We start from the raw sequence: 25,113 nt of genomic DNA, 5'->3' as shown, positions 1-25,113 counted from the left end.
CAACCTTAAGGTTGGAAAGGTGCTCTCCTTACCACTAGACCATGTACTACTTGGTTTTTTGCCAGTAAATATGGTATTGTCATTGTCTCATTGAATTCCGAATTTTGATGAATAAAAAATTCTAGTAGTTATACTACATGTGAATTGTGATGTGCCACTGTTTGTCAAGACTCACGAGTAATCTTTATTTAATTGGTAAGATGAAGTGCCTATTGAACCCCGATCTTCAGATTGGAAAATACAATGCCGCAATCCCGACCATTAAGCCAAGTTTTAGTTTGATACTCTTGATTTAATTAATGCTTCACTCATCACTACTTGCAATATTATACTTATCTTTTTTAAAATAAGGTGAAGGGGATTCATTTGAAGGGAGATGAGCGAATTTCTCAGATGAATCCCATGAGTTTTGATCTTTAGACCTTAGGGATCAAATCCTAGATAAATGAAGTTCATTTGAAAGGGGATACGGGGAATTACTCAAATGAATTTTATGAGATTTGATTCCTATGGGATATGAGATTAAATTCAATAACACTACTCCACCACCTCAACTTCAGCCTGCAAATACTGTACTTGAATATAGTATATGACAATGAAATTTGATTTTATTTTTTTTTGTTTTTTCAATTAAAAAGTTATTCATTTGTGCCCTTTTTTTTTGCTTTTTAAATTATTGTAGATTTAATCAATTTATTAAGGTGTTTTTGTACTAAATATTATTAAATTAATACTATATAAAATATAATTGATTGATTCACTTTAGAAATCAACAACATTAATATTGTATAATATCAATTTTTTTAGGAATTGTATAATATCAACTTTTTTTTAGGAATTGTATAATATCAATTTCATTAGTCATACAAAAAATTGACATTTTTTTGGGCTCCCCACTAGGTAGTTGGGACCCCCTTGGTAAGAAGAATGACCCTACTGGACCAACACCTATTGCAAGACAGCCAGTTCAGCTACACATGTCAACACTTGAGAGTAAGGAGATATAAGGAAATCCCTACTCCCAAAAACAAGTAGGTAGTAGGGTTCGAACTTGTAACCTCAAAGTCACAAGATGAGTTCCCCACCACCTACGAAAAATTGACAATTGTATGTTACTCGTACGCTCATATAGTTTTATACTTTGATATATTTGACGATGGAAAATTTTTTGCCCCAATAACAAATGTTCCAAAATCCGCTAATGTACGAGGTTGTAACGCAGGCTGAAGTGGGAGCATTAAAGTGGTGGAACAATAATTGTAATTTGGCTTGTGTATATTGCTTTGCTTGTAAAGGGAGTGCCAGAGTCATCTAGTTTGATCGACTGCACTGCTGGCTTCACAGAGCAGCAGGCCCAGGTAGCACAAACTTGACTAGTTTCAAGTGAAACTGGTTAGTCATCCTGCAGTGCAAGGTGGCTGCTCCGCTCGCAACGCTGTTGTGCATCTTCCGAAGCATTCGAAAGATGGGTGTCTACCACCGGGTACTACATCCTATAATCATAGCCCACGAGGGTAGAATAATGTAATTAGGCATTTCCCCCTATCAGATCGTAATAGGCTTTTTGCCACGACTCTTTAATCTTGAATGCTACCATTGTTCAACAAAAAAAAAAAAAAAAATGGAACGTGCCACCTTTTGCATCTCCATATGGACCATATTCCAACACAGTTAATAACGCAAAAGTAGACTGCAAATTTGCTACCATGTAAAGAACAGAAAGGCCTCTTGCAGAAAGCCAGCAATGATACTTCAATTTAAATAAAAAGATTGGTTATAAGTTATAACATAATTCAGACACAGAACACATCTGAGTATGATTTACAACAGGTCCACAAAACGCGTGTTCATTTGCTTACATCCAAACATCATGGAAGCATCACAATTGATCTTGAAGATAGTTGTCATATTATTCAGCTGTCATATTTATCTTGAAGATTCTTTCCTGTGCACAGGAAGTGAAAGGAGGAGGAGAGGCGGAAGAGATGCCCAATCCCCTCGGTCCTCCACTAAACTCCGCTCTGAGCACCGAGTCCTCCTGTGCATAGGGCCAGAGCGGAACTTGGTGTAACTTAGATCTATACAACACATAAAAACACGAAAAATCACCATTTGCAGCATGGAAAATGTTTCCTTAATGATTGGCAACCATGAACCACGAAGATTTGACAATAAAATGTTCCTTTCGTCCCAAAACTATTTGAATACTGTATATGTTAGTTTGAACACTTTCTATTTGGGAAAAGGGCATGTGTTCTTTTATAACTGCTTACACAGTTTGCCCACCATTTCTGCAATTTAATCCTCACCCGCTTTCTCTAAGAAATCCTCAGTATCTTCTAAAACTTTCAACTGAGATGAGTGTTTAAACTAATATGGGGCGGATGGAATATCAATCGAAGGAAAAATTGAAGGAATGGACAGAGGTGAAAGTATGGGTAATCTACCAGAGTACACTACCCATTGAATCACAAACAAACAAACCAGAAACAAGGATCAAATGGAGTTGCAGCAGCATAAACATGCTCACATCAAAGACACATACCTCAAAGATCCAACGGCAAATATACAAAGAAAGAACCATACTAAAGGCTGTACAAGCAAACAGAATGGATAAGCTTTATTGCTAAATTCATATATGAACTCGTGGTTTTACATTGCGATCTTCACAAGAAGACTAGCGTAGAAATTATAAAAAGGTTACATCAATAACAAAGATATTCTAATTCCTACATTACAACTAAGAACAACAGCTCTAGCTTCAATCAACAAATATGAATACTTAGGCTACAAAAGTAGCAAGTACATTACATGATTACAAAATAATGCTGAACAAAAGAATTTAAACCTTTGCCTACTCAGGCAGCATTCTTCTCCTTCTCCTTACTCTGCTCATACTCCTCCAATTCCTTCAACCACAGATCACCAAACTCACAATCCTTCCACGCTTCAAACCAAGGCCCACCGAGAGTATAGTGGATCGCCTTAGGAGCTGTTTCAGGCTTACCCTCAACAACCTGGTTATGTCCCACAAGGAAATTCCACACGAACGGAACCTCCCCAATCTCATGATCCTCTAACCACTGAAACCTATGAAGATACGCCCCGGTTTGGGTGTTAACAACCTCAGGGGTTAACACCTTATTTTTCGGGTGCGCGCAATTATACAACACCATAGAAGACCAATTCTTCCTAGGATAAACAGTTTGTACAGCCCCATCCATTTTAGTAGTTTCTTTAGGTGCATAATCATGTTGAACACACATAATTGCATACTTATCATCAATCAAATCAACTAATTCCTTAAAATCAGCCAAGTAAAGGAAATCACAATCAACAAACAAAGCCCAACCCTCAAAATTAGCCAAATGAGGGGTTAAAAATCTGCTAAAAGAAAACTCTGTACTCTCTAAATTCCCTCTTTCCCTCCAATAAATCCCCTTTTCCCTCAATTCAGATTGTTTAATTGGATGAATTTCAACAGGAATTGAACTACGTTTAAGAATTGAATACTTGCAAATTTCATATGCAATATCTTCTTTTGGATCATACCCAACAAAGATCTTGAATGGAATTAGGGTTCCATTATTCATACCATTACCATTGCTTAATTTCTCAGATTTTACCTCATTAGGGTTTGAATTCGAATCCATAACTGCTGAACCCATTTTCTAATTTCTTCAAATTTATAATCTGAAAAAGAAAAAAAACACAGATGAAATCAAATTATATTTTTTTTAAAAAAAAGGAGTGATCTTTATGGAAAATCTATGAAAAACTAAAAATGGGTAATTAAGAAATATTGCTAAATTGAAGGGTAGGAGAGAGAAAATTACCAAGAAAAGTGGAAGTGAGAGAGCACCGACAAATGTTATTGGAATATGTAGGATGAATAGAGAAGAGAGATTATTAAGGTGTTTATATAGAGTGAAGATGAAGGTTCACTGAGAGTGTGAGCTGTGAAAGAAGAGGGAAATTTAATTAGTAGTACTACTGTACTAGTAGAAAGTTAGAATTAGATATAAAATAATTATATGATTGGATGAATAAAATTCAGTGGACCACCGACGTAATTGGGGGAATATGATGGGCGATTTTCTGTTGAAATGTGTAGTTTAGTTTTAGTGATTACTCATTGGTGGTAGAAATTAGAATAGAAGTTGAGTACTAATAGAAGTAAGAAGACAGTTTGGAGTAGCCAAATATAGAGAGATTTTATGTATAGCTTAAGTAGTAAAGAATTATCTCTAAATATTATAATGTTGCAATTAATTTGAAACTTTCGGAAGGGAAGTGTGTAGCTAAATCATAAAGGAGAAGTCTTTGGTTGCACTTCGCCTTGCTATCCAGAACAATATTCGACACCTTCAAATTGAAGGCAATAATCGTATGGTCATCAACTCGGTAAAAAGTATCTTGTCTCCTCCTTGTCAGATTGTTCATATCATTCAGGATATCTAAGCTATTTTTCGTTCTTTCACTTTGTGGGCTATTCGTCGTGTCTACCAGGAAGCAAACAAAGCAACAGATTGGATCGCCAACGTTGATCATTTAGTTGATTCTCGATTTAATATAGATAATTGTACTCAGTCTACTCTTCACTCTATTCTTGTAAACAACAACAAATGCTTATTTTTAAGTAAATGCATATATCGAAATAACTATTTTATTTAATTGATAAGAAGAAATCATCTGAGTTACTCTCGCATAGAGCCCTTACCCAGAGACCGCATTACAAGCCATACACCCCTCCTAAATCCCAAGCAAATGCTTAGAATAGGAGTTGAAGTGTTGAACCCTAAACTTTGCTAGGGGAAGATGGGAAGCTAACCCCAATACCTAAATCAAATAACCACTAATCCAATACATTTTCAATGCTTAAAGTTTCAAAGTCAAACATAATAAACTCTCATAATTATATATAATTATAAAAACATATAGACAAGCTTTTTGATCTTTGACCCTTTTATTAAGTATAGTAATAACATTTGTTTATGGAAATCACATTGAAATTGTTATTTTTATCCCCAATTCATCCTCAGAATTTTTTTTAACAACTTATCATGTCATAACGTTCATTTTTCAATTTCGTACTATACATAATATTATAAAAAACTGATAGAATCAAATATGAAATTTATAAATAATATATTTAATAATTATAACGTGTCCGGAACATCACTCGAGGTAAAATACTAGCTCTATCTCAAAACCTAGTCAACATCCCAAAGATAATGATCTTAGATCCAGCACTAATAAGACAAAATAATTCTCACATATCTGCACCCTTAAACAACTAATTCATTCATTAAACTTTGGTGTATGCAATGCCTTCATGGCTGAGGTTAAAGCAGTTGAGTTTGGGCTAGACCTAGCTAAGAGAATGAATATTACTAGGCTGCAGATTCAAATGGATAACCAAGCAGCGGTAATGGCTTTGCAGGATAATGAAGCATATGGAGGAGCGATGCATGCACTCATATAATCCACAGGTGCAGGAAGCTTTTAGAGGACCCGAGCTGGATAGTGGAAATTAAACATTCTTACAGAGAAGGAAATAGAGCGACGAATTGATTAGTCAATCAAGGAGTTTTGCAGAATAATAAGAAAGAGTTGATTCAAGTCTCCCTTAAATTTAGGTCGTATTTTTTTTTTTTTTTGGTGAAAAAGAGAACTCAATTACATAACCATATCAAGATCCATACAAATATTAAGGTTCATACAATCCAACTTTAAAAGGTCCCTACAATAACTCGGGGGGATGGGAGAACCCTAGTTACAACACAAGCCATATCCGAACTCCTACAATTTTTTGCCAAAGCATCCGCCGTTCTGTTTCCCTCGCGCCGACATTGTTTAATTTGAATCTCTGGGAATCTCGTGCGCCACTGCCTGCAAGCATTAACCATATTTGCCACTTTGTCAAATTCTTTCCTGTGATTAACCAAATCTACCGCTTCTTTGCAATCGGAGTATATAATGGAGCGATTTAGGTGGTGAGCCTCCACTATATATGATGCCTCGCTCCAAGATCCCTACTAACTCAACTGCAAGAGAAGGTCGTATTTTGTTTGAGAAGATTGTAAGTGTGGCTCATCCACGTTTTGTTGCTTCCTAGCTTCAGTTTGTTTAACTTTATTTTTCTATTCTTGTTTTGTTATCCTTGAGTTTCCACTCTCATTTGCACCCAAAAAAAACAACTACTCCCTCCGTCTTTTTTTATTTGCTACAAGCACTTTTTCACAAAGACCAAGGAGGGAGTGGGGACCATTGACATAAATGGAATTAACAAAAAAGGAAATAGGTAAATTGTGGGACCTATGTATTATATATGGAAACATTTACAAAATCAAGAAGGGAGTGATGGCAAATTTGTAAATAAAGTGTGGGACCTATGTACTATATATGGAAATATTTGCAAATGTAGCAAATAAATTGAAACACCCCTAAATGGCAAAATGTAGCAAATAAAAAAAGACGAAGGAAGTAATTTATTACAAGAAATCATGATCTTCATATCTCTATTAGATATGGGAATCTTGACTACTTTGATTTCATCCTTTTTGACCAATATACTCCTAACTAGAAAAAAAAAACTACAACACTACTATTTTATTAGTTTGAAAATAAATATAAAAAAGGAAAAATAGATCTAACAAACTGCAAATCACTTACTACTCGTTTTTTGACTTTACACACATAGCGTGCATATAGACTAATATCTATATGTATTAACTATCAAAGTTGGGCTGATTATTGGAAATTTTCAAATAATCATTATTCACTGGAATAGTATAGTATACTCTTGAAAGTATGCTCCATGGTCCATGGATTACGATTCAATTAATTCATAAATAATCATATAATATGTGTGACTGTTATAATATACTCCCTCCGTCTCAAAATATAGTTCCCATTTCCCTTTTTCACGGTAATTTATGCAAGTTGGGATAGTAAAGATTTTTTGTTTATTTAAATAAAAGTTGTATGGGAAAAGATGATTTTAGGAGAGAGAATGGAGATAATTGGTGAAAGAGCATTAATTGTAACATTTTGGTTGAATAAACTAAGGAAAAAACAAAATTCAAGAAGCAAATAAATGATGGGACACGGTTTTTCTAGACAAATTACGAAAACATGTGGAACTAAATATGGAAATGGGAACTATATTTTGGGACACCCAAAATGAAAATGGGAACTATATTTTGGGACGGAGGGAGTACCGGAGTAGCATACATATTCTTGGATATATAATGCCAGTGCCATCTATCTTTCCGGCAAGTTTAAACTAACAGTGACTGTGATCACGTGAACCATGATGGAGTATTTTAGAATATGTATTACTTCCTCCGTTTCAAAATAGATGGGACATTGTGATTAAAACGGACTCCTAGGCAAAATTTCATAAGTATGTTTAGGTAGTATAATTAATTCTAGTGGTCCCATGTGAAAAGGAGGGAGAAACCTCTCCCCCAAACCTGACCACCGGAAACCACCCTCCCTACCTGCCCCGGAAAACCACCCTCCCCCAAACTCGCCCACCGGCCATCCACCACAACACCTCCACCACCGGTCACCACCACCACTACCGAAAAACTCAAAAACAACCACCACCACTCAAAAACAACCACCACCACCCGAAAAACTCAAAAACAACCACCACCACTACCGAAAAATTCCCAAATCAAAATCCACAAAAAACCCTAAAAATTCCATAAAAATTTCTGATCAAAACCCAGAAAAAATACATCATCTTTCTGAAATTCCACTCAATTTTCTCTCTCATCCTAATAAATCTAAATGGTGAGTGAGCAGAGAGCAGTGTGCGAAGAAAACAATGCTCTGGTTGAATACATGCGAAAATGGTGGACAGAAATGGTAGTGGTGGCGTTAGTAGTGACGGTGGTAGTGTCGGGTTAGTAGTGACGGTGGTATCGAGGTGGTAGTGGTGGCGTTAGTGGTGACGGTGGTAGTGACGGTGCGAAGAAAAATGAAGATGAGGAGAGAGAGAAAGAAGATCTGAAGACGAAGTTATGAGGGGAGAGAGAGTAGATCTGAAAAAGTTATAGAGAGATGAGCAATTTTGAGGGAGAGGGAGATGAGCAGTTATGAGGGAGATGAATGATGATGAAGAACCCTAGGTTAGATGAAGAGGTGGGGTGGGAATTCAATTGGGGTAGTTGGTGGGTCACTAAAAATGGTGGGAATCATTAGTTTTAGGTTAGGATTAATCAGATTATTAGATGTAGATTAAAGAACATAACACAAGTTAGTAAGGGTAAAATGGTAAAATTAGAAGGCAAAAGTTACTAAATAAGGAAAAAAATAACAATGTCCCATCTATTTTGAAACACCCCAAAATAGACAATGTCCCATCTATTTTGAAACGGAGGAAGTACTTTCAATTCTAACAGTGACTGTGATCACGTGAACCATGATGGAGTATTTTAGAAAGCGTGGGAAAATATAAAGTACATAGATTGCTATTTGCTAATATTACACATAACCAGATTTGCAAATATTTTTTTGGTGCAACCAGATTTGCAAATATTGATTAGCTGTAACGTTAGCAATCATATAGATTGTCGTGTATGTGCTGTTGAATGAAATCTCCGGTATGTAGGTTTGTTCTCCTCAACTTATTTTCAGTTCAGTTCAATTAAGTTAAGTTCAGTTCAGTTTAATTCGATTAAGTTCAGTTCAGTTCAATTCAGCTCTAATAATTATTTCTATTAGTTATAATTTAATTCAGCTCAATTCAGTTTAGTTCTTTTATGCCAAAAAACATGTTGTCAGGTAACTGCACCTATAATTTATCCGACTTTTAATTTATCCGACTTTAGTTACCACAAAGAGGATAACTAATTAACACAAAGGTATAATACTATAATGAGATATTGGAAAGAAGATGTACATTGTGAAGGATTGTTCTAAATTTTTTTTGGCACAAGGATTCCTTTAATTCATTTTGCCAAGAAGTCAAATAATGCATGTGAGAACATATCCATTTATAATTTCTTTTTAAGAGATAATAGTTCAAGGCTAGCATACAAGTTCAGCTAAATCCAACTGAGAGCTAATAAGTGCCGAAGTTGATTTTATGACTAACAAGTTCAAATAAGTACCAATGATATTTTGGTCTAGTGGTTAAGATAGAGGTCGCAGGTTCGAAACCTCCTTTCACTTTTTTGTACTTTGTACTCTCTTCGTGCCTCATATGGATAAAAAAAAATCAAATAAGTGAAAGTTAGTTGGAGAAAACGCGGTCCAATCTTGTCCTTATATATTGTCCGCGTCTCATAGAAAAGAAATGTAAAGAGTAATTTATTTATTTTTATTTTTGTTTGATACAAATTTATTTTAAATTTGGGGGATGAAGTTTGAATGTCTGATACAAGTATCAATTATGCAATAATATAATTCTACATCTTTAATAATACAGCCTTGTTCTTTTCAACTAAGAGAATCTGAACTGAACGGAACTGAATTGAACTAACTGAATTGTAGAGACAATATGAACTGAAAATAAGTCCCAAAAAACAATACTAACTGTCTTTCTCTAAAAAAAATAAGGGAAAAGCTATATGCAGCCCTAAGGGCTGTATATAAGAAGCTAAAAATGGAAATAAATTCATTAATTGATCATTTATTACATCGATTGATGCAAAATTTTTCCATAAATTCACAACTTATTTCCATTTTAAGCAGTGCATTTATATCTTATATGCAACCCTAAGGGTTAAATATAGCATAATCCAATAAATAAATAAATAATAATTATCCTCCTATATTAAAAAAAAAAAAAAAGCAACACTAATAATTGTCCTTCTGTTAAAAAAATAATAATAATTGTCCTTGGTTTTAGGAAAGGGCAAGAAACACGTTTCTCATGTACAAAGATACTGTCCACATAAAGAAGCAACAAAATCTCGTGGCTACAAAATCCCTTCCTAGAAGTTTTTCTTTTTGTGCCATATCTCTTGTCAAATCAAATACTCCACGATCATTGGAAATACAGTAGCAAAATATGGTTAAATGCGCAAACATTTAAAAAGGGAAAAAAAAGTAATGGTGAAACCATAATTTTATGGAAAAATAATAAAATATTTGGGAGTTAATGGTTAGAAGTGGACAAAAATAAAGTTGTATAGTAGTTTTTTTTTACGCGATCATGATTACCAAATAAGTAAATATATCAAGTAAAAAGAAACATCTATTTATGAAAATATAGTGAGTAGAAAGAGACACAGGAGTAATAACCATAAATCTCCAATAATCCCCCGCAAGTTTCCAATATGCTCAACAAAAAAGTTTGAATGGTTGCTTCCCAGCTATCTTTGTCAAAATATCTGCTAATTGATGAGTTGTAAAAATATTCGAAATAGACAAATTACCAAAAAATAATCATCACGCACAAAATGGCAATTCGCTTCAATATTGTTAATATAATCATGGAACACCAAATTCTTCGTTATATGGATAGTATTGACAGTTACAAAATAATCACATAAGCTTGAGTTGCAAAATCCTAAGAGAATACATTAAAGTTTTTAAGCACTTAAACCCACAAATAATTACAGCCATAAAACAATACTCAACCTTCACAGATGATCTTCACACGATAAGTTGTTTCTTAAATGTCAAACTAAAACTTTGCCAAATTATATTGCATATATGTAAAAAGTGCATATAGGATAAATTTGGTACTTATCCGGATAAACTATATGTTACCAAACAAAAAGGAAGTTCTTTACTAAAACCTAATGGTAATAGCAGCAATAACTCCTTTATAAGATGATATTTTCGTTCGTATTTCTCCAATATGATACGATTCACATATGGTACAACCGTACAAGTCGTTTCAACTCTGAACGCCATTTATGTTCAATCCAATCCAAGTTTCTCCCCCATTTGGTGCTTACTATTTCATCTATTTAACCACACTCAACATTTCATGAGTGCAATTACTTAGTCCCACGATCTTCTTAGCTAAGACAAAAGCTGGATACAGATGAAGAGAAAGAGATGGATGTTGATTTTATCACCAATAATCAAATGAAAAGAAGATATCAACAATATCATAGGAGTGCACTAACATGGAATATACGACTTAGATTTATAAAATAAATCATCCCCAAAAATATTATAGCAGTATATAAAGACTTGTGCAAAGCAAATACTCCTTACCCTTTTCGGTTAAACTTGAGCATATAAACAAATTACAGTATAGTTTTCAACAATTTTGCTTAGGCATTTTTGTTGGTACATACAAATTTGTTACCGAAGGGTCAACCTCAAGAATCAAGATAAACATAAATGGATCGAGGACTTACCTACTCTGATCACATTCAGAAGCGTCACAATGAAAAAGGCTGGATTTATGCTTGGTTTGTCACTTTTCTCTCCTTTGTTTTTTTTTTTCCCTATGAAGTATGAACAACTATGTTTTGGTATATTTAGGTGTAAATGGAGAAATTATTTGTTCTTTTTTGAGTCCGAATTTGGTGTGAGCTTAGGTGAATATGAAGAGTAAAATGGGTGAAAATTGCACAAGCATATATAAAAAAAATTCTTGTGAATTTTGAGTATGGTACAATTGTAAAAGTTAACAGAGCATTAAGGCGGAGGAGGAGAGTTTAGCCCACTTACAAGTTAGGAGGTTCCATCTTAAAACCAATTGGTGATAGGAGGAGTAACTCCTAATCTTATAAAGTGATTTATTTTCTCCTCTTTCTCTAATGTAGGATACTCACAAGTGGACTTTCAATGGGTTTCAACACACTATAAAATATTCATAATTCTTCGTAGGTTTTATTTTTGAGAAAAGTAGATATAAGGCTTGTCAGGTAATTTAGTTGAACAAAATTTTGAGGATGATAATTTAGGAAAAAACAAAACATCTTAACTTTTAAAGGTGGTAATCTTGGATGTAAGATGAAATCTCATGCACACCATTGTCCTTTAGGCTTTAGATACTAACTTTTAACTGTCGTAGTCGTTGAAAGTATACTTAAAATCTTTGGTTTGAAACTTATAATCTCTATTATATAAGGCAACACATGGGGGACACAAAAAAAAAAGAAAAAGAAAAAAAAAAATAGAGAATAACTAACTACTCCCTCCGTCCCAATTTATTTGCTACAAGCACTTTTTCACAAAGATCAAGGAGGGAGTGAGGACCATTGACATAAATGGAATTAACAAAAAAGCAAATAGGTAAATTGTGGGACCTATGTATTATATATGGAAACATTTACAAAATCAAGAAGGGAGTGATGGCAAATTTGTAAATAAAGTGTGGGACCTATGTACTATATATGGAAATATTTGCAAATGTAGCAAATAAATTGAGACACCCCTAAATGGCAAAATGTAGCAAATAAATTGGGACGGAGGGAGTATTTCATTTGAATGAAAAAAAGGGGGAAAGTAGGACATTTAAAATGAACATCAGTTTTTTGAGAAAACAAAATGTACAGACAATTTTCCTACCCGGTTAATTTTATTTTCTACTTCATTTGTCATCACACTTTATCGCACGCATTGCGTGCATGTAAGACTAGTAATTACTAATACATCCCATTGTCTTTTTTTCATGATTATCGGTCTTCACCCGTCAAAAAAAAAAAATCTTCATGCTAAGCCGAGCTTTTTAAGGTTAAAAATACAATTTGAATTTAGCATAAAATTATTAATCTTGAATGTGTTCATCATTTAATCAGGAACATTTTTTAATTTTTCGGTGTTCATTCTAATTTTTAATGCCTGAAAATTATGGAGGGATTGCAGCTTATTCACTCTATGCTGCTGCTTCTGCTGTTACGAGGCATGTGAAGGCTGTCTGAAGATTTTCTGCTGTTGCTGCGACTCTGATGATAAAAACGGGGACAAAAGAGATTAATTAGTCCGCTTTACTTTTACGAGCAAACATCATTTGTAAAAAAAAGGAAGAAAAAAAAAAGCTAGATACATGTTTGATTAATTTGACATCTTTTACATTTCATGTTCTTGACTGTCTGTGTGCGAGAGGGGAAAAATATTGTACTGCAAGACAAAGAGTTACTAGCTCTTGATGTCTTCTAAGTATACAATGTTATAAATAAAAGATTATGGCTTGCTTCTCTTTTGTTCTTAATTTGCTCTAAATCGTCCACACCTCATAGCAAGATTTGAAGTTTCTATTAGATATGTCCGATCGAGCTTCGTCTTCCAAGAAGCTTTTTCAAGAGTTAGGAAAGAATGTACCTTTCATTTGAAGATTTAATGTACAGAATTACAAGATAGTAGGAAACCTACCCGAAATATGAACAAACCAACCTCTATAAACAAACACCCTATCATCAGCCGATGAGAATAGGGTTCCTCCCTTCATCTATTTCAACCACGAGCGTGTGATTTGGATCTGATCCGTGTGGTCCTTCCTTGTAGAGTGTAGGTAGATAAGCGTTGTAGGCAGGCAAGTAACGAGAAACAAAGTCAGCAACCTGCCAATTGCATCCATATTAAGGTTATCAGTTTTTGAACACACATATGGCGAGTTAAGTACCTATTAAGGACCTAAACAAAACCTTTTTTCTTCCATTCAGGGCCTAAACTATAATTTTGCTCCATCAAGGGATAACAATGTTAACCCTGTCGAAGCAACAGTACACATACTACCAATAATGTCTAGAAGAAAAAGACAATAAATAAAAAGAACTTCCCTCATTACTCTATTGCCTATACAACGTGATTCAGCACATTAGGTGAAGGAGTGGGGATAATTTTGGCGCCATTCATCACTTCTCTTTCACTACCAATTCCAGAAGGGAAGAGAACCTTTAAAAAATCCAAGCTAAATTCCACGTGTTTTCTTCATCAACAAAATGAAGTACTACATAATTTAACCATTGATCATTTGATTGTCAAGTTAAGGTGAAGTTCCTCTCATTTTTGTTCTTTAGTCCATACGGCATATATATGTTGGCTTTAAATGTTTTTGTGATTATTTTCATTTTTATGATGAGTTGGAAATTTTATAATATGTAATATGGGTCCTTGAGAAAGGTTGAAGATTGTATTTCGGTAGCTTCTTTTTTTCCCCTCAAAACAAATACAATTTAAAGCTTATCCCTACGTTTACACTTTTTACAGTAGTTCACAATGACATAATTTAAATTTGGGTGAAACTAGTAAAATTCTGAAATAGTTCATGATACTAATATTTTTTTTTCTTTCTTTCGCTATTTTTGTTTGACCCCTCCTTCCCTAAAGGAACTAAATGTGCACTTGGACGATATTTTCCCATTTTGCCTACAAATAATAGTGAGGGACTTTTTTCTATAATCTTTTTTGCATCATATATATTGGTAGTATCTAAATGTAGCTTTGACAAAATTGGTTTTCAATCCCTTGGTGGAACAAAAAACAGTTTAGATCCTTACTGGAAAAAAGGGGTTCAATTTAGGTTGTCAAAGGGTAGTTTACTCCACAGGTAGGACGGGTGGGGTCTAGTTTATAACGGTGATATGTAAAATCACAATGGCCTTCTTTGCAATTTTGGGAAGTAACAGACATTTTAGGGATTTTGGAGAAAAATAAGAGGATATATTGGAAAATTGATTAAAAAAAAAAAGTTCATCCTCCTACTTTCCTCAATATCTCACCCAAAATCCCTCTGCAATATGCACAATCAAAATCATAAACTGGGAGTTTCTCTATTGGAGGAAAATCCCTGACACAGGAAGCAGAAGAGAATCAAGATTGAAAAGATTAAGAATGAAATGGAGAACCTCCTCATCTGACAATCCTGGTTTTCCATCTGCCCTCATAGCCTGCTCCGCCTGTAAAAATGTAAAACCTTATTTCCGACTTTATTTACAGAGGAAAATGTGATAGGAGGTAAAGAATGGGAAGTCAGGAAAACCTGAAGTCTCCACTGATAGACACAGCTTGGGTCTTTGATCTTGATCACTACCCATGCCTTTATATACTTGTTCCATGCATCATAATAAGCATGTAAATTTTTATTTACAATTTCAAGCTGTATGAGCAAGAAATAACACCAAATTAGGAAGTGAGGGAAGAAGAGGAGGGGAGGGGGGGAGGGGGGGGGGGAGAGGCATGTTGATAAGTTGCCGGAGAGCTAACCTGTGGATCAACAGCTTTAACCGCTTCATCTGGAAGGGGTTTGAAACCCAACATCCATCCCTCAAACAGGATGGCCTACAAATGGCATCAACACAAGTAGGTAAAGCAAATATGCAGAGCATCACAAAGAAGAAATATAGACAGTATCATCAGTCCTTATCTAAATCGTCAATTAGTCGTATTCGTTCGAGCAAAAGACATCTTTCACCAGAATCCAGCAAAGAGCTTTAACAGTGTATCCTATGACATACTTCTAGTCTTCTACAACATATGGATCTCGGAGTCACAGTTGCAAACAGATTTTCTGAAACTATGGCCCTGGTTGGCAATTAGCAGATAGCACATTGAACGGATACTGGATAGCAGATTGTATTAGCACTGCAGATTTGACTAGCAAACTGTAGTAGTTAGCAGAATTTGTAAGTGTTTGGTAATTTGGTAACTAGCAGTTCTCAATCAGTAGTTTGAATTTTAAATGCATAAAATGACACTTGAAGGACATATCCAGATATGTTACATAGTAGCAGAAGATAATTGAGTATCTGAACTTTTATAGCAAATCCATTACTTATATGTCTCTTATTAGCACATTAGACAAACCATAATTTACTATCTTTATTCTTTGCAAAACACCACCAAATTGCATATTGACTAGTTGAAACTCTACAATTTCTACCCAATCTACCTTTTACCAAGTAAGCACTTATATCTTTGTGAAGCCTTGAGTATGAATACTATAAGTAGACGGAGCCATCTAGTGAGACACAAATCTCAATCTACATAAGCAGAATAGAGTGGAAGAAAGTATATGAAGACAGCCCAAAACCTCTTAAGACAGTATTTTGATGGAGTTCTCACTTCTTAGTAACCCCATAACACGGCAAGGGGTTTTAAAATATATCAGGCAAGACCAATGAGGACTCTTTATACAAGCACAAATAATGGCTATTGAGATGCAGAACTATGTAGCTTCCCAAATCTGTCATGGAGATTTTCAAGCCAGATGATACAGGTTTCTTCTCTCCCACTTCACACCTCGGAATGCACCGTTCTTATTCTTATTTTGAGGATACTCCCGTGTGTGGTAAATTGAAATCAATCCTTAGGTTCATGATATCTCAAAAAAATTGGAAATTTAATTATTCAATTGACATTTCACATAACATGGTAAGGAGTCAGGACGTCGGCATTGTAATAGAATTGTCCAGCCAATACAAAAAGAGTAAAATCCCAAAGAAAAGGGAGACTGAATTTCCCATGAGATGTAAGAAGGATAAAAAGAAAAATAAGCATATAACAGGTTTGCAAGTCTAAAGAAGTCTACAGCTTCATGTAGGATTAAGATTGTGGACCATGTGAAAAAAGGTGGTAGAGTAGTATATATTCCATTCTCCTAGCAACTCCTGCGCGACTTGAACCCTGGACCTCCAGTTAAGCTGGAACAAACACTTACTAGTAATACAAGCAATTTGCTAATAACTATTCTCTACCACTCAAAATGGTGTTACTTAGGGTGGCTGTCAGATACTAACAATAGATTTTAACTTTCAGCAAACAGCTTGTCAAATGCATGCATGAAAATTTGTCACAACTTTTTTTAAGCCAAAAGATCAGTCGAAGCTTGAAATCAGTTACATGTATACATGAGATCTCTTATATAAAGGTATCATGAGGCTCATTTATTAGATGCAGCTCGTCTGATCTCCAGCTTGCTCAAGTAGTCAAGTACAAATGAGCAAGCTCGGATCCAGCTCGGACGAGCCAATTGGTTAAGAAGAAATTAAAATGCTTATTCGAGCTCGGACAAGCCAGTAGCTTAACAAAGCCAAGCTTGAACAAGGGACATACTTGGCTCGAACAAGCTAAAAACTCGACTAAAATGAATGTGTTAGTAGCCCTAGGGTGGATGAACTGCGCTCTCTTGGAAGTACCTATGTATCGGTCAAGAGAAGAGAATGTCTCTTATGGTGGTTGGAAGCAGGGGAGAAAGCCGAAGCGATAGCACGGGTATAATATTTTGTAGTAATGGAAAGAATACCCCTTGAGGACAGTACTCAAAAGAATAGAGGGACTGAGAGAAACCAACCTAAAGTAATTAGTAATACATTAGAAGAGGCCCGTCACTTAGGGGTCTTTTGATGAATCCTAATGCGGCAAAATCGCATATACTGGGCCAACTTGCTCTGAATGAACAAGTCCTGCATAATTAAGATTGCCAATTTTCCCCTTGTGTCAGCTTCCAGCTCTTTAAACGCTTTGACATATTTATCAGATCTTATAGAGCATCTTGAAGCCTCATCAAAATGTATTAACCATTTAAAGCCTCGATTATAGAAACCTGCCTTAGAAGGAGATCACACACACATTATTTCGGATCACTTTATTCTTGAAGATATCAGGTCGTCATGGAACCTTATGGGCCAGATAACTTATTTACCTTCTATATCTCTCATCCTCACGCTGAACCACATTCCAGAAAATGCAAACTCGATCACAGAATCTTGCTTTACATTCTTTGTAGTTTAAACCAATAGGGAAATCATGTCCCCTTCCCGAGTCCAGTACTGGATTGTACACCACTTGCCTTGAAATGCAGTGATGCATAGCAGCACAGTTATATTGCCTAACAGTAGACTCTGCAATCAGGAGTCACCAACATTAGGAAGTGTGCGGCAGGAGTATAGATGATGTATTAGTAACACATCTATTCTAGGCTATATACAATTGGACTTGATGAGCTTGAGTCATGTATATTTGCTAAGAGGAAGTCACAACTCAAGAGACAAAAGACAGCTCCAATCGTTGGCATCACTGCAAATGTCAGCCTAGGAACCGCAGCAACTTCAGAGATATTAAGCCTTCAGTTTCAATTGTTTTGAAGAAATCAGAAGATTTTAAGAATATTGCCAGGTTCTGGTGCAGATATCATGTGAAAGACATAGAGGAACAAACAAGTCTAAGATTAAGCATTAGTTGTTCTTTAGTGTCTGTTCCTAAATTAATAGATGTATCATCTATCTACATGCAAGTCCCACAAAATTGAAAAAAAAAAACGTAATACCACCACCAGATACCACTATACTCAGGATCCAGGATGGTTCATATGCATGCAACCTCACTTCTAATATGGTCACAACTCATAACCTGTAGATAAGGATAAAATAAACTACAAGATGGATTAGAGTACATAAATTTACCCAGTGAAGAAAGGCATGATGTTGGCATTTGAAGTCACATGTTTGAGGATCAAAGACCATATATAGAAATTCTCACCGTTAGTGGGCCTTCAACCTCTGGCCATACTGAAGGATCTGCTCTGTCTCCTCTCCCACTATATGCAGACTGCACGCAGATATATCAACTTCAGAGTTCAAACATATGATCTCGGGAAATTGAGGTAACTTGAAAGCATTTGATGCTTACTTTATTGTATCGTGGTACCTTCATCTTCATACCTGAAATATTTAGCTTCTATAAATGGTCTGATTCTGAAAATCTCAAGCAATAAAGAAGACAAGGCCATAAAAGAAGAAAGTTCGGCCAATGGAATAACAACAGTATAAGCATATCATTATAATGGAACAGCTAATTGAAGGATATAATTAACTGTGCAAGGTACCACCAAGAGCTTGCGCACTTTCTACCACTTGAAACTTTGAACTTGTACTTGCACTTGCAATGACCAATAACAAGGACTTTCAATGTAAAACAATACCTTCTTTCGTTAATTTGCTCAAGGCTGTCAGTGTTTCAACAGAAAGCGATAGATCATGGCTTCCGGCATTTCCCCGAAACTGAAATTAGTCATTTGAGATCGTCAGTGCACAAACAATTTTATACCATAGACAAAATTAACAAAAATGAACTAAGCAGGCTGGTCATAGTGCCATACCTCTAAAAGCCTATTCCCTGAGTTTGCTTCTCTTAGTTTACCCTACAATGTCCATAATATTCTATCAGAAAAAGACAACAACGATATGGACCTCTAATTGAATACCCAGAAGCTACTAGAGTAAATACCTGCTCTTCAGCTGTTAAATAGAAATCATCAATGGATATTGTAGCAGATTTCCTAGCAGATTTTCATCATATCAGTCCACAATATATGTCATAATTTTTTCCATCAGTTTCTCATAACTACATGTCATGTTCCATAAATATTTCCAATATGTACCTGCCAGTAACTTGGAAAAGATAGTTTAGCGCAAATACAAGAGTCGTCTTTCCACAACCTTGTGGTGCACTAAATCCTATCTGCAAAACGACATATTTTAGACAACTGAAACAGGAAAAATTTCAAAGTTATAATACTTCCATTAAATCATGAATATGGATTAGTGACTGGTCCAGGATTATAGAACTGCATATGCACAACTATATAGAAAAAATAACATTATAAAAAAGTTTGACATAATAGAATTACACAACTCAAAAGATGAACAATTGCTAAAGAAAATGCAACATATAATAACTAAGCAGATGATAACATATAAAATAATAAAATCATACTAAAGAGAACAACCACTGCAAAAAGTTAATATAACATACTACTTAAATGTGCTAAAATCAACGAAGAAAAATAATTAAGCACAACTATTTTACAATTCCTAATCTGACAGCTAAGATCCCATATGTCCACAAGTCCATGAGCTAACTATTTAATCAATTCCCTCAAACTTTTGGGGTTGATAGGTGTTATTCAAGAAGATTCAGGCATGCACCATAACAGATGGGCAATATGATCTTTTTTCCTTAGGCCATATACTTGGATTGGGGATGATAAATTAGGGAGGGTGACAAAAGTCAAACCACCTCAATAAAAGAAAGATGAAGGTGATTTGAGGTAGTTGTAAGGGGGAGTGAGTAGTGTTGTTGTGATGAAAAGGGAGAGAGGAAGAAGCTAATACCCCTGATTGGTGGTGGTAATTACCCTAGGGGGTGGTGGGTAATCATTACCTCCATAATGAGGATTACACTTACCCTCTTCCTTCCTTTTCTTCTTACCAACACTAGCTTATCCCTGTTATCATCACCTCTAACCACCTTAAATTTCCTTAGTTTGATTTACATGACCTCCTTAATGCATTACCCTCAATCCAAGCAATGCCCTTAAACTTTGCCGAATGGTAACTTTTTTGTTCCCTTCTTTTGGGTTGAGCACTTGCATACCCTTATTCAATGATAGATCTGCCTATGATCTAGAATACACAAATTTAAGTGGGAGGATTAAGCATAAAAGGTCTAGGCATATAGAGAACAAAAAGATTTCACAATTTCAGTTAACAGAAAAATAATAGGGGAGAAATATTAATATAAGAAAAGCTTTCACAATTTCAGATAACATAAAAATAAAAGGGGGAAACGATGAATTTAAGAATCGTACCACTAGAGGAGGGAGTTCTTCTCCATCTTTGAACATGGATGCATGTTGGGAGATTTGATCTTCACACCATAAGAAGACAGGTATATAATAATGGTAAAGCCTGACTTTTTGAGCATCATCTAGTTTAAGTTCATTGAGCTGGAATATTCTACAAAGTTGAGATGCACACATTAACCATTTATCGATGGACTCCGCAATCTTCTCTGCATTTAGACCTAATTTATCTACAAGGGGACCTGAACATATAAACGCAAAGAGATCCTTTACAGAGGAAACTGCCACAGATGTCGTTGGAAGGGCTAATTGAACATGGCTAACTCTTCTTCCATTGCTAGACATGTTTTTGAGACTTGCAAAGTTCTCTTCCATCCATGAAAATCTACACCCTGCTGGCATAGCAACTAAACAAGAAAGTCAGAAGTTTGAAAGGTATCCAGATCATAGTTAAAAGTACAGTGATGTCTTTCATATCCAGAATCTTTGCTTGAAGTAAAAATCCCAAGACAAAAGATAGACAAACAAGAAGCTCCTCTTTCATTAAGATCAATATGAACTGTTACTTAGTGACTCTTTTCAGCTAAAGTTAATTGATCCTATCATCATGCAACTGTTTACAGACAGTTTCCTTACCCATAACCAAGTAAACCACACACCAATCAACCATCTTCCCTATTTCAAGATAAGAAAATTCTTTTTTTAAAATGCTTATACTGTCTGAAAATCATAGAATTTAACTAGGCGGCCCTTTGTTTTCCTTCACACTTGCTGCAACAGACTTCCTATACCCCAACTCCTCTTAACTTTAATCTGTAATGGTATTCCAGAGGAGAGGGCATGACGATGTTACATCTGTGCTTAAATTGCAATATGACAAATTTATATACCTTAGAAGCACCTTATATATGATTGTGAATTGCGATGCAGCGACAACTCATCATAGATCCAACTGTATGACAGGATGTAAAACTACTAATTGCAACTACAAATTAATAAAGGCTACAGTCTCCTACCAATAAAAGGGGGCACACTCCTCTTCTCTTCACAGGTACACTAACTAAAACCTGATTGATGTTGGCAGAGCTCTCCCCACCAAATGATTTTTGAAAAGTATTGAATGATTATTGGGGAGTGTCCAATTTGAGCCTTCTTCTTTGAGAAGCTTTACCTAAACCAGCCCCAGAAACCAGTCATGACATTATTCAATTGTCTTATAAATTAATTCTCAATCTGTAAACTTTTTTGGTTCCTAATCAATAGTCTGACACTGACTTGGTAGCTGAAACATATTTGCAAGCACTAACTTCCTGAGTAGAGAAGAGCTCCATCAAATATCAAGACAATAAGGGCAACCAACATAAAAAATTTCCACTCCTAGTAAGCCAAAATCCGTTTCTAATAGCTATACTATCACCTTTCACCCTCATCTCCTAGCTCAACAGACCTGTTGAACTTGCAGTGACTTTGCAGACTTTCTCTAGTTAACCTTTTATGCTCTTTTTAGTACCCTCAAAAAAACTCCTTTCTTGGATGTTAAATTCGGGTCTCGATTATATCTGACCATGGAATCGTACATGGAGATTCTTGAAGGCTGAAGCACAATCCGAAAATCTAAAGTTAGTATGGTACTACACTACTACTCTCTCCTCAGTTATCTTCCCACTCTTTGCCATTATGGTACCGGCATATTAAAATCCGCAGACATGCTTCCATATTACCACAAGAACATCAAAACTACAACAAATACTCAATATCTGCTACATTGCCAGATTTCTTTGCCAACATATCAGCAATAAGATCACTATCATATCACCCATTACAACAATTAAAAAAGCAGCAACTTTCATCGTGTTGTTATACCACTTATGGCCCAACAATCAATATGGAAAAGCCTGGTTTGCAATTAGTCGAACACAAACAAGAAGGAAGCCGAACGCACCTCAAATGCAACATATGCGTGGCACTTCAAGGTCTTATACTCAAATTTATTATTCTCTAAATACAGAACACTCCAATGACACTATATAATAAAGGAACATACTATCCTTATCCTAATTTTACATCTGTATACAGAAACTTCTGAACTTAAAGTAAACTATTACTCTCACAGTAATCTCTAATACAACATATATAAATGAATGAACAAATGATTTTGTATTAGAATCCGTGAAAAAGATATATTGCAGTTGAAAAAAACGGAAGAAGTAGTAATTATTCATCATGATCTTCCAAAATTAATAATTTGAAATCATCAATTCTGCAATTACAGAGAAATCTTCTACATTAAATCAATCACAACAACAACAATACTAACTTCAAATTGCACAAAATCACTCAATGACAAAATTCAAGCGAACTTCCATTAACATGAAGAAGTAAACGCACAAATTATCAAACAAAACCCTAACGAAAAGAAATTTAACGCGAAAAAAGGAAGGAAATTACCGGAAGATGAAGTAGAAGGAAAATTGTGAGAGAATTTGGAGGAGAGAGAAAATTTGATATTGGATGAAAATACTGAAGTGGCATTTGACCATGGCGTCACCGCCTGAGATGAAATATTCAAAATGTTCGCCATTGTTTAATCTTTTCTCTCTCTGTCGGTGTGTGTATGAATTGCAGTATGTGTTGCTGATGAGAGGATGAGCTTCCACAAAATGGGAGGGGAAGCTTCCACTAGTAGTTGATAGTTTTGTGATTTTGTTGACATGACACCCAACTATGTCTTTTTTCTCGATTTTATCTACATTTTGGTGTTTATGGACCGTGAATTTTACATTATATACATGGCTCTACTTGGGAACCATCTACATACAAATAAGGCCTTCTTAAATCTTAGACAAGGAACAGGTATCATGTGACGTTCTCTTTAATGTGGGATAGGCCTGTTCAACAGGCGGATTCGGGTCGAGTCATGTTGTATGTAGATTAGACCGGGTTGGGTCTGAAGTCATTACTAGCGGGTCAGTCAAGGGCTAGACTGACCCGATCCTAGCCCTTTTTTAAAAAAAAAAACAAAAAAACTCCTAATACTTATCGCACTTTGTCAACATGCATGATGTAGTTCGCGACATTGCATTATGGATAGCCAAAAAGAAATATGGCGCCTTTATTGTGGTAAACTCCTTTAAAGAGTTGAAGAAGAGTGGATAGAGAAGAGAGGAGAAAGAGAATTGTGAAAGCTACCGCATGACCCTTTTTGACAAAATGAGTATGATAGGTTAGATCCGCATAAAATTCAAGTGATCCTTTTTTGACCCGGCCCGACCCGTTAATGTCTTATTAGGGTTAGACCCTATATGACCCGACCTATTTTGATTGGATAGGGATCATGACCCTATTGAACAGGTCTAATGTGGGATAAAAATTAGAAATTGTATAGTATAGGTTTTGATCATGTGACCTCAAGTTCATAACTAAAGTTTAACCACTAGACCGGTATTATAATTTTAAAGTACAATATTAATAAATTTACCTGGGACATAGATCATGTCTAATAACTAATTGTTGTTTTTTTGAGGGGAAAAGTTAGACCGAGGTATTATTGCAAATCATATTCCTCCAAAGTAGTGATACTTTGGGGAATTAGAAACATACAAACTAGTTCATTACATGGGGGCTAACAACTAGTTTTAGTTACATAAGGAGCTAACATATTTTACGTGCTAAAACAATTAGTAGTGTCTGAAGAGTAGGTAAAATAAAATTTCACCATAGTTAAAATAACTTACATAACAAGTTAAAATTTCTACTTTTCAAGATTAGGCGATTGAAATATTTGAAAATCTTTTAAAAGTCTATATAACGACTAATTTTGACAAAATAATTTATCAACTTAAGCAACTAATTTTGTCAAATAGTTAAGCTAATCAGCTACCTTATCAGTTTCAGGATCTTATCAGTTTCAACTTTATCTTATTAGTTTCAGTTAACTTAGCAGTTTCATTTATTTTCAACTGATATTGCAAACATATAGTATCTTAACAACCTCCACAACAATGTGGGTTGAGCCTATGGATTTTAGATCAAGCTTTTCACCCAACAGGGGATGATCAGGAGCTACTCGATCATGGGGCCATGAGACTAACATATGCTGACCACTTGTAAATTGGGGTGGATGCGAAAGAATTGTCCTTGAACAGTTTGGAATTGGCCAAGTTAAAGTTTGGTTAAAGCGCATTTCATTTATTAAAAAACTAAGCTTGAGCAAAATTATAGTTCAAATACTAAACGTGTTAAACTTAAACTCAATGGCGTGCAACTCGAAAGCTCGTGAACTCATTACCATAAGAAAGATATACAATTTTTATGAGATCAATATATAATTGCTACACCAATGCTTAAATAATTAATTGAATGACAAAGATAAAGAATTGTTAATACTCAATACAACATGTCCAATCTGGACTAGTCGAGCTCGAAACTCGAATTATTCGTTCAAACGAAGTTTGGCATGATTTTTATGATTGAGGTAAGTTCGAGTTTGGACTCTGTAAAATTTATAAAACCCAAGTCAAGTCATTTAGAGATCAACTTGGCTCATGACCAGACCCACTCATCAAGTGCAACGAGAACGTGGGATTTGATGGTACTATACTACAACT

At 35.2% G+C, this 25,113-nt stretch overlaps 2 protein-coding genes across 2 annotated transcripts; both read right to left on the bottom strand.

The window, feature by feature from the left end:
* Nucleotides 1-2,595: 2,595 nt before the first annotated feature.
* On the bottom strand, nucleotides 2,596-3,995 carry LOC104904634 (hypothetical protein). Its single transcript, XM_010692942.4, has 2 exons — nucleotides 3,837-3,995; nucleotides 2,596-3,693 (listed from the first exon to the last, which is right to left on the bottom strand). Exon 2 carries the CDS (start codon nucleotides 3,666-3,668, stop codon nucleotides 2,859-2,861), a length of 810 nt encoding a protein of 269 aa, XP_010691244.1. The 5' UTR covers nucleotides 3,669-3,693; nucleotides 3,837-3,995; the 3' UTR covers nucleotides 2,596-2,858.
* An 8,571-nt stretch (nucleotides 3,996-12,566) lies between these two features.
* LOC104904633 (D-glycerate 3-kinase, chloroplastic) lies at nucleotides 12,567-23,247 on the bottom strand. Its single transcript, XM_019252077.3, has 13 exons — nucleotides 22,955-23,247; nucleotides 20,513-20,913; nucleotides 19,304-19,383; nucleotides 19,150-19,201; nucleotides 19,022-19,063; nucleotides 18,845-18,923; nucleotides 18,553-18,584; nucleotides 18,403-18,471; nucleotides 15,130-15,204; nucleotides 14,906-15,022; nucleotides 14,772-14,822; nucleotides 13,297-13,484; nucleotides 12,567-12,869 (listed from the first exon to the last, which is right to left on the bottom strand). Exons 1-12 carry the CDS (start codon nucleotides 23,085-23,087, stop codon nucleotides 13,341-13,343), a joined length of 1,275 nt encoding a protein of 424 aa, XP_019107622.1. The 5' UTR covers nucleotides 23,088-23,247; the 3' UTR covers nucleotides 12,567-12,869; nucleotides 13,297-13,340.
* Nucleotides 23,248-25,113: the final 1,866 nt, after the last annotated feature.

Source organism: Beta vulgaris, chromosome 9 (assembly GCF_026745355.1).
Source record: "Beta vulgaris subsp. vulgaris cultivar EL10 chromosome 9, EL10.2, whole genome shotgun sequence".
Taxonomy (NCBI): Eukaryota; Viridiplantae; Streptophyta; class Magnoliopsida; order Caryophyllales; family Amaranthaceae; genus Beta; species Beta vulgaris.
This window is presented reverse-complemented; position numbering and strand designations above follow the sequence as displayed.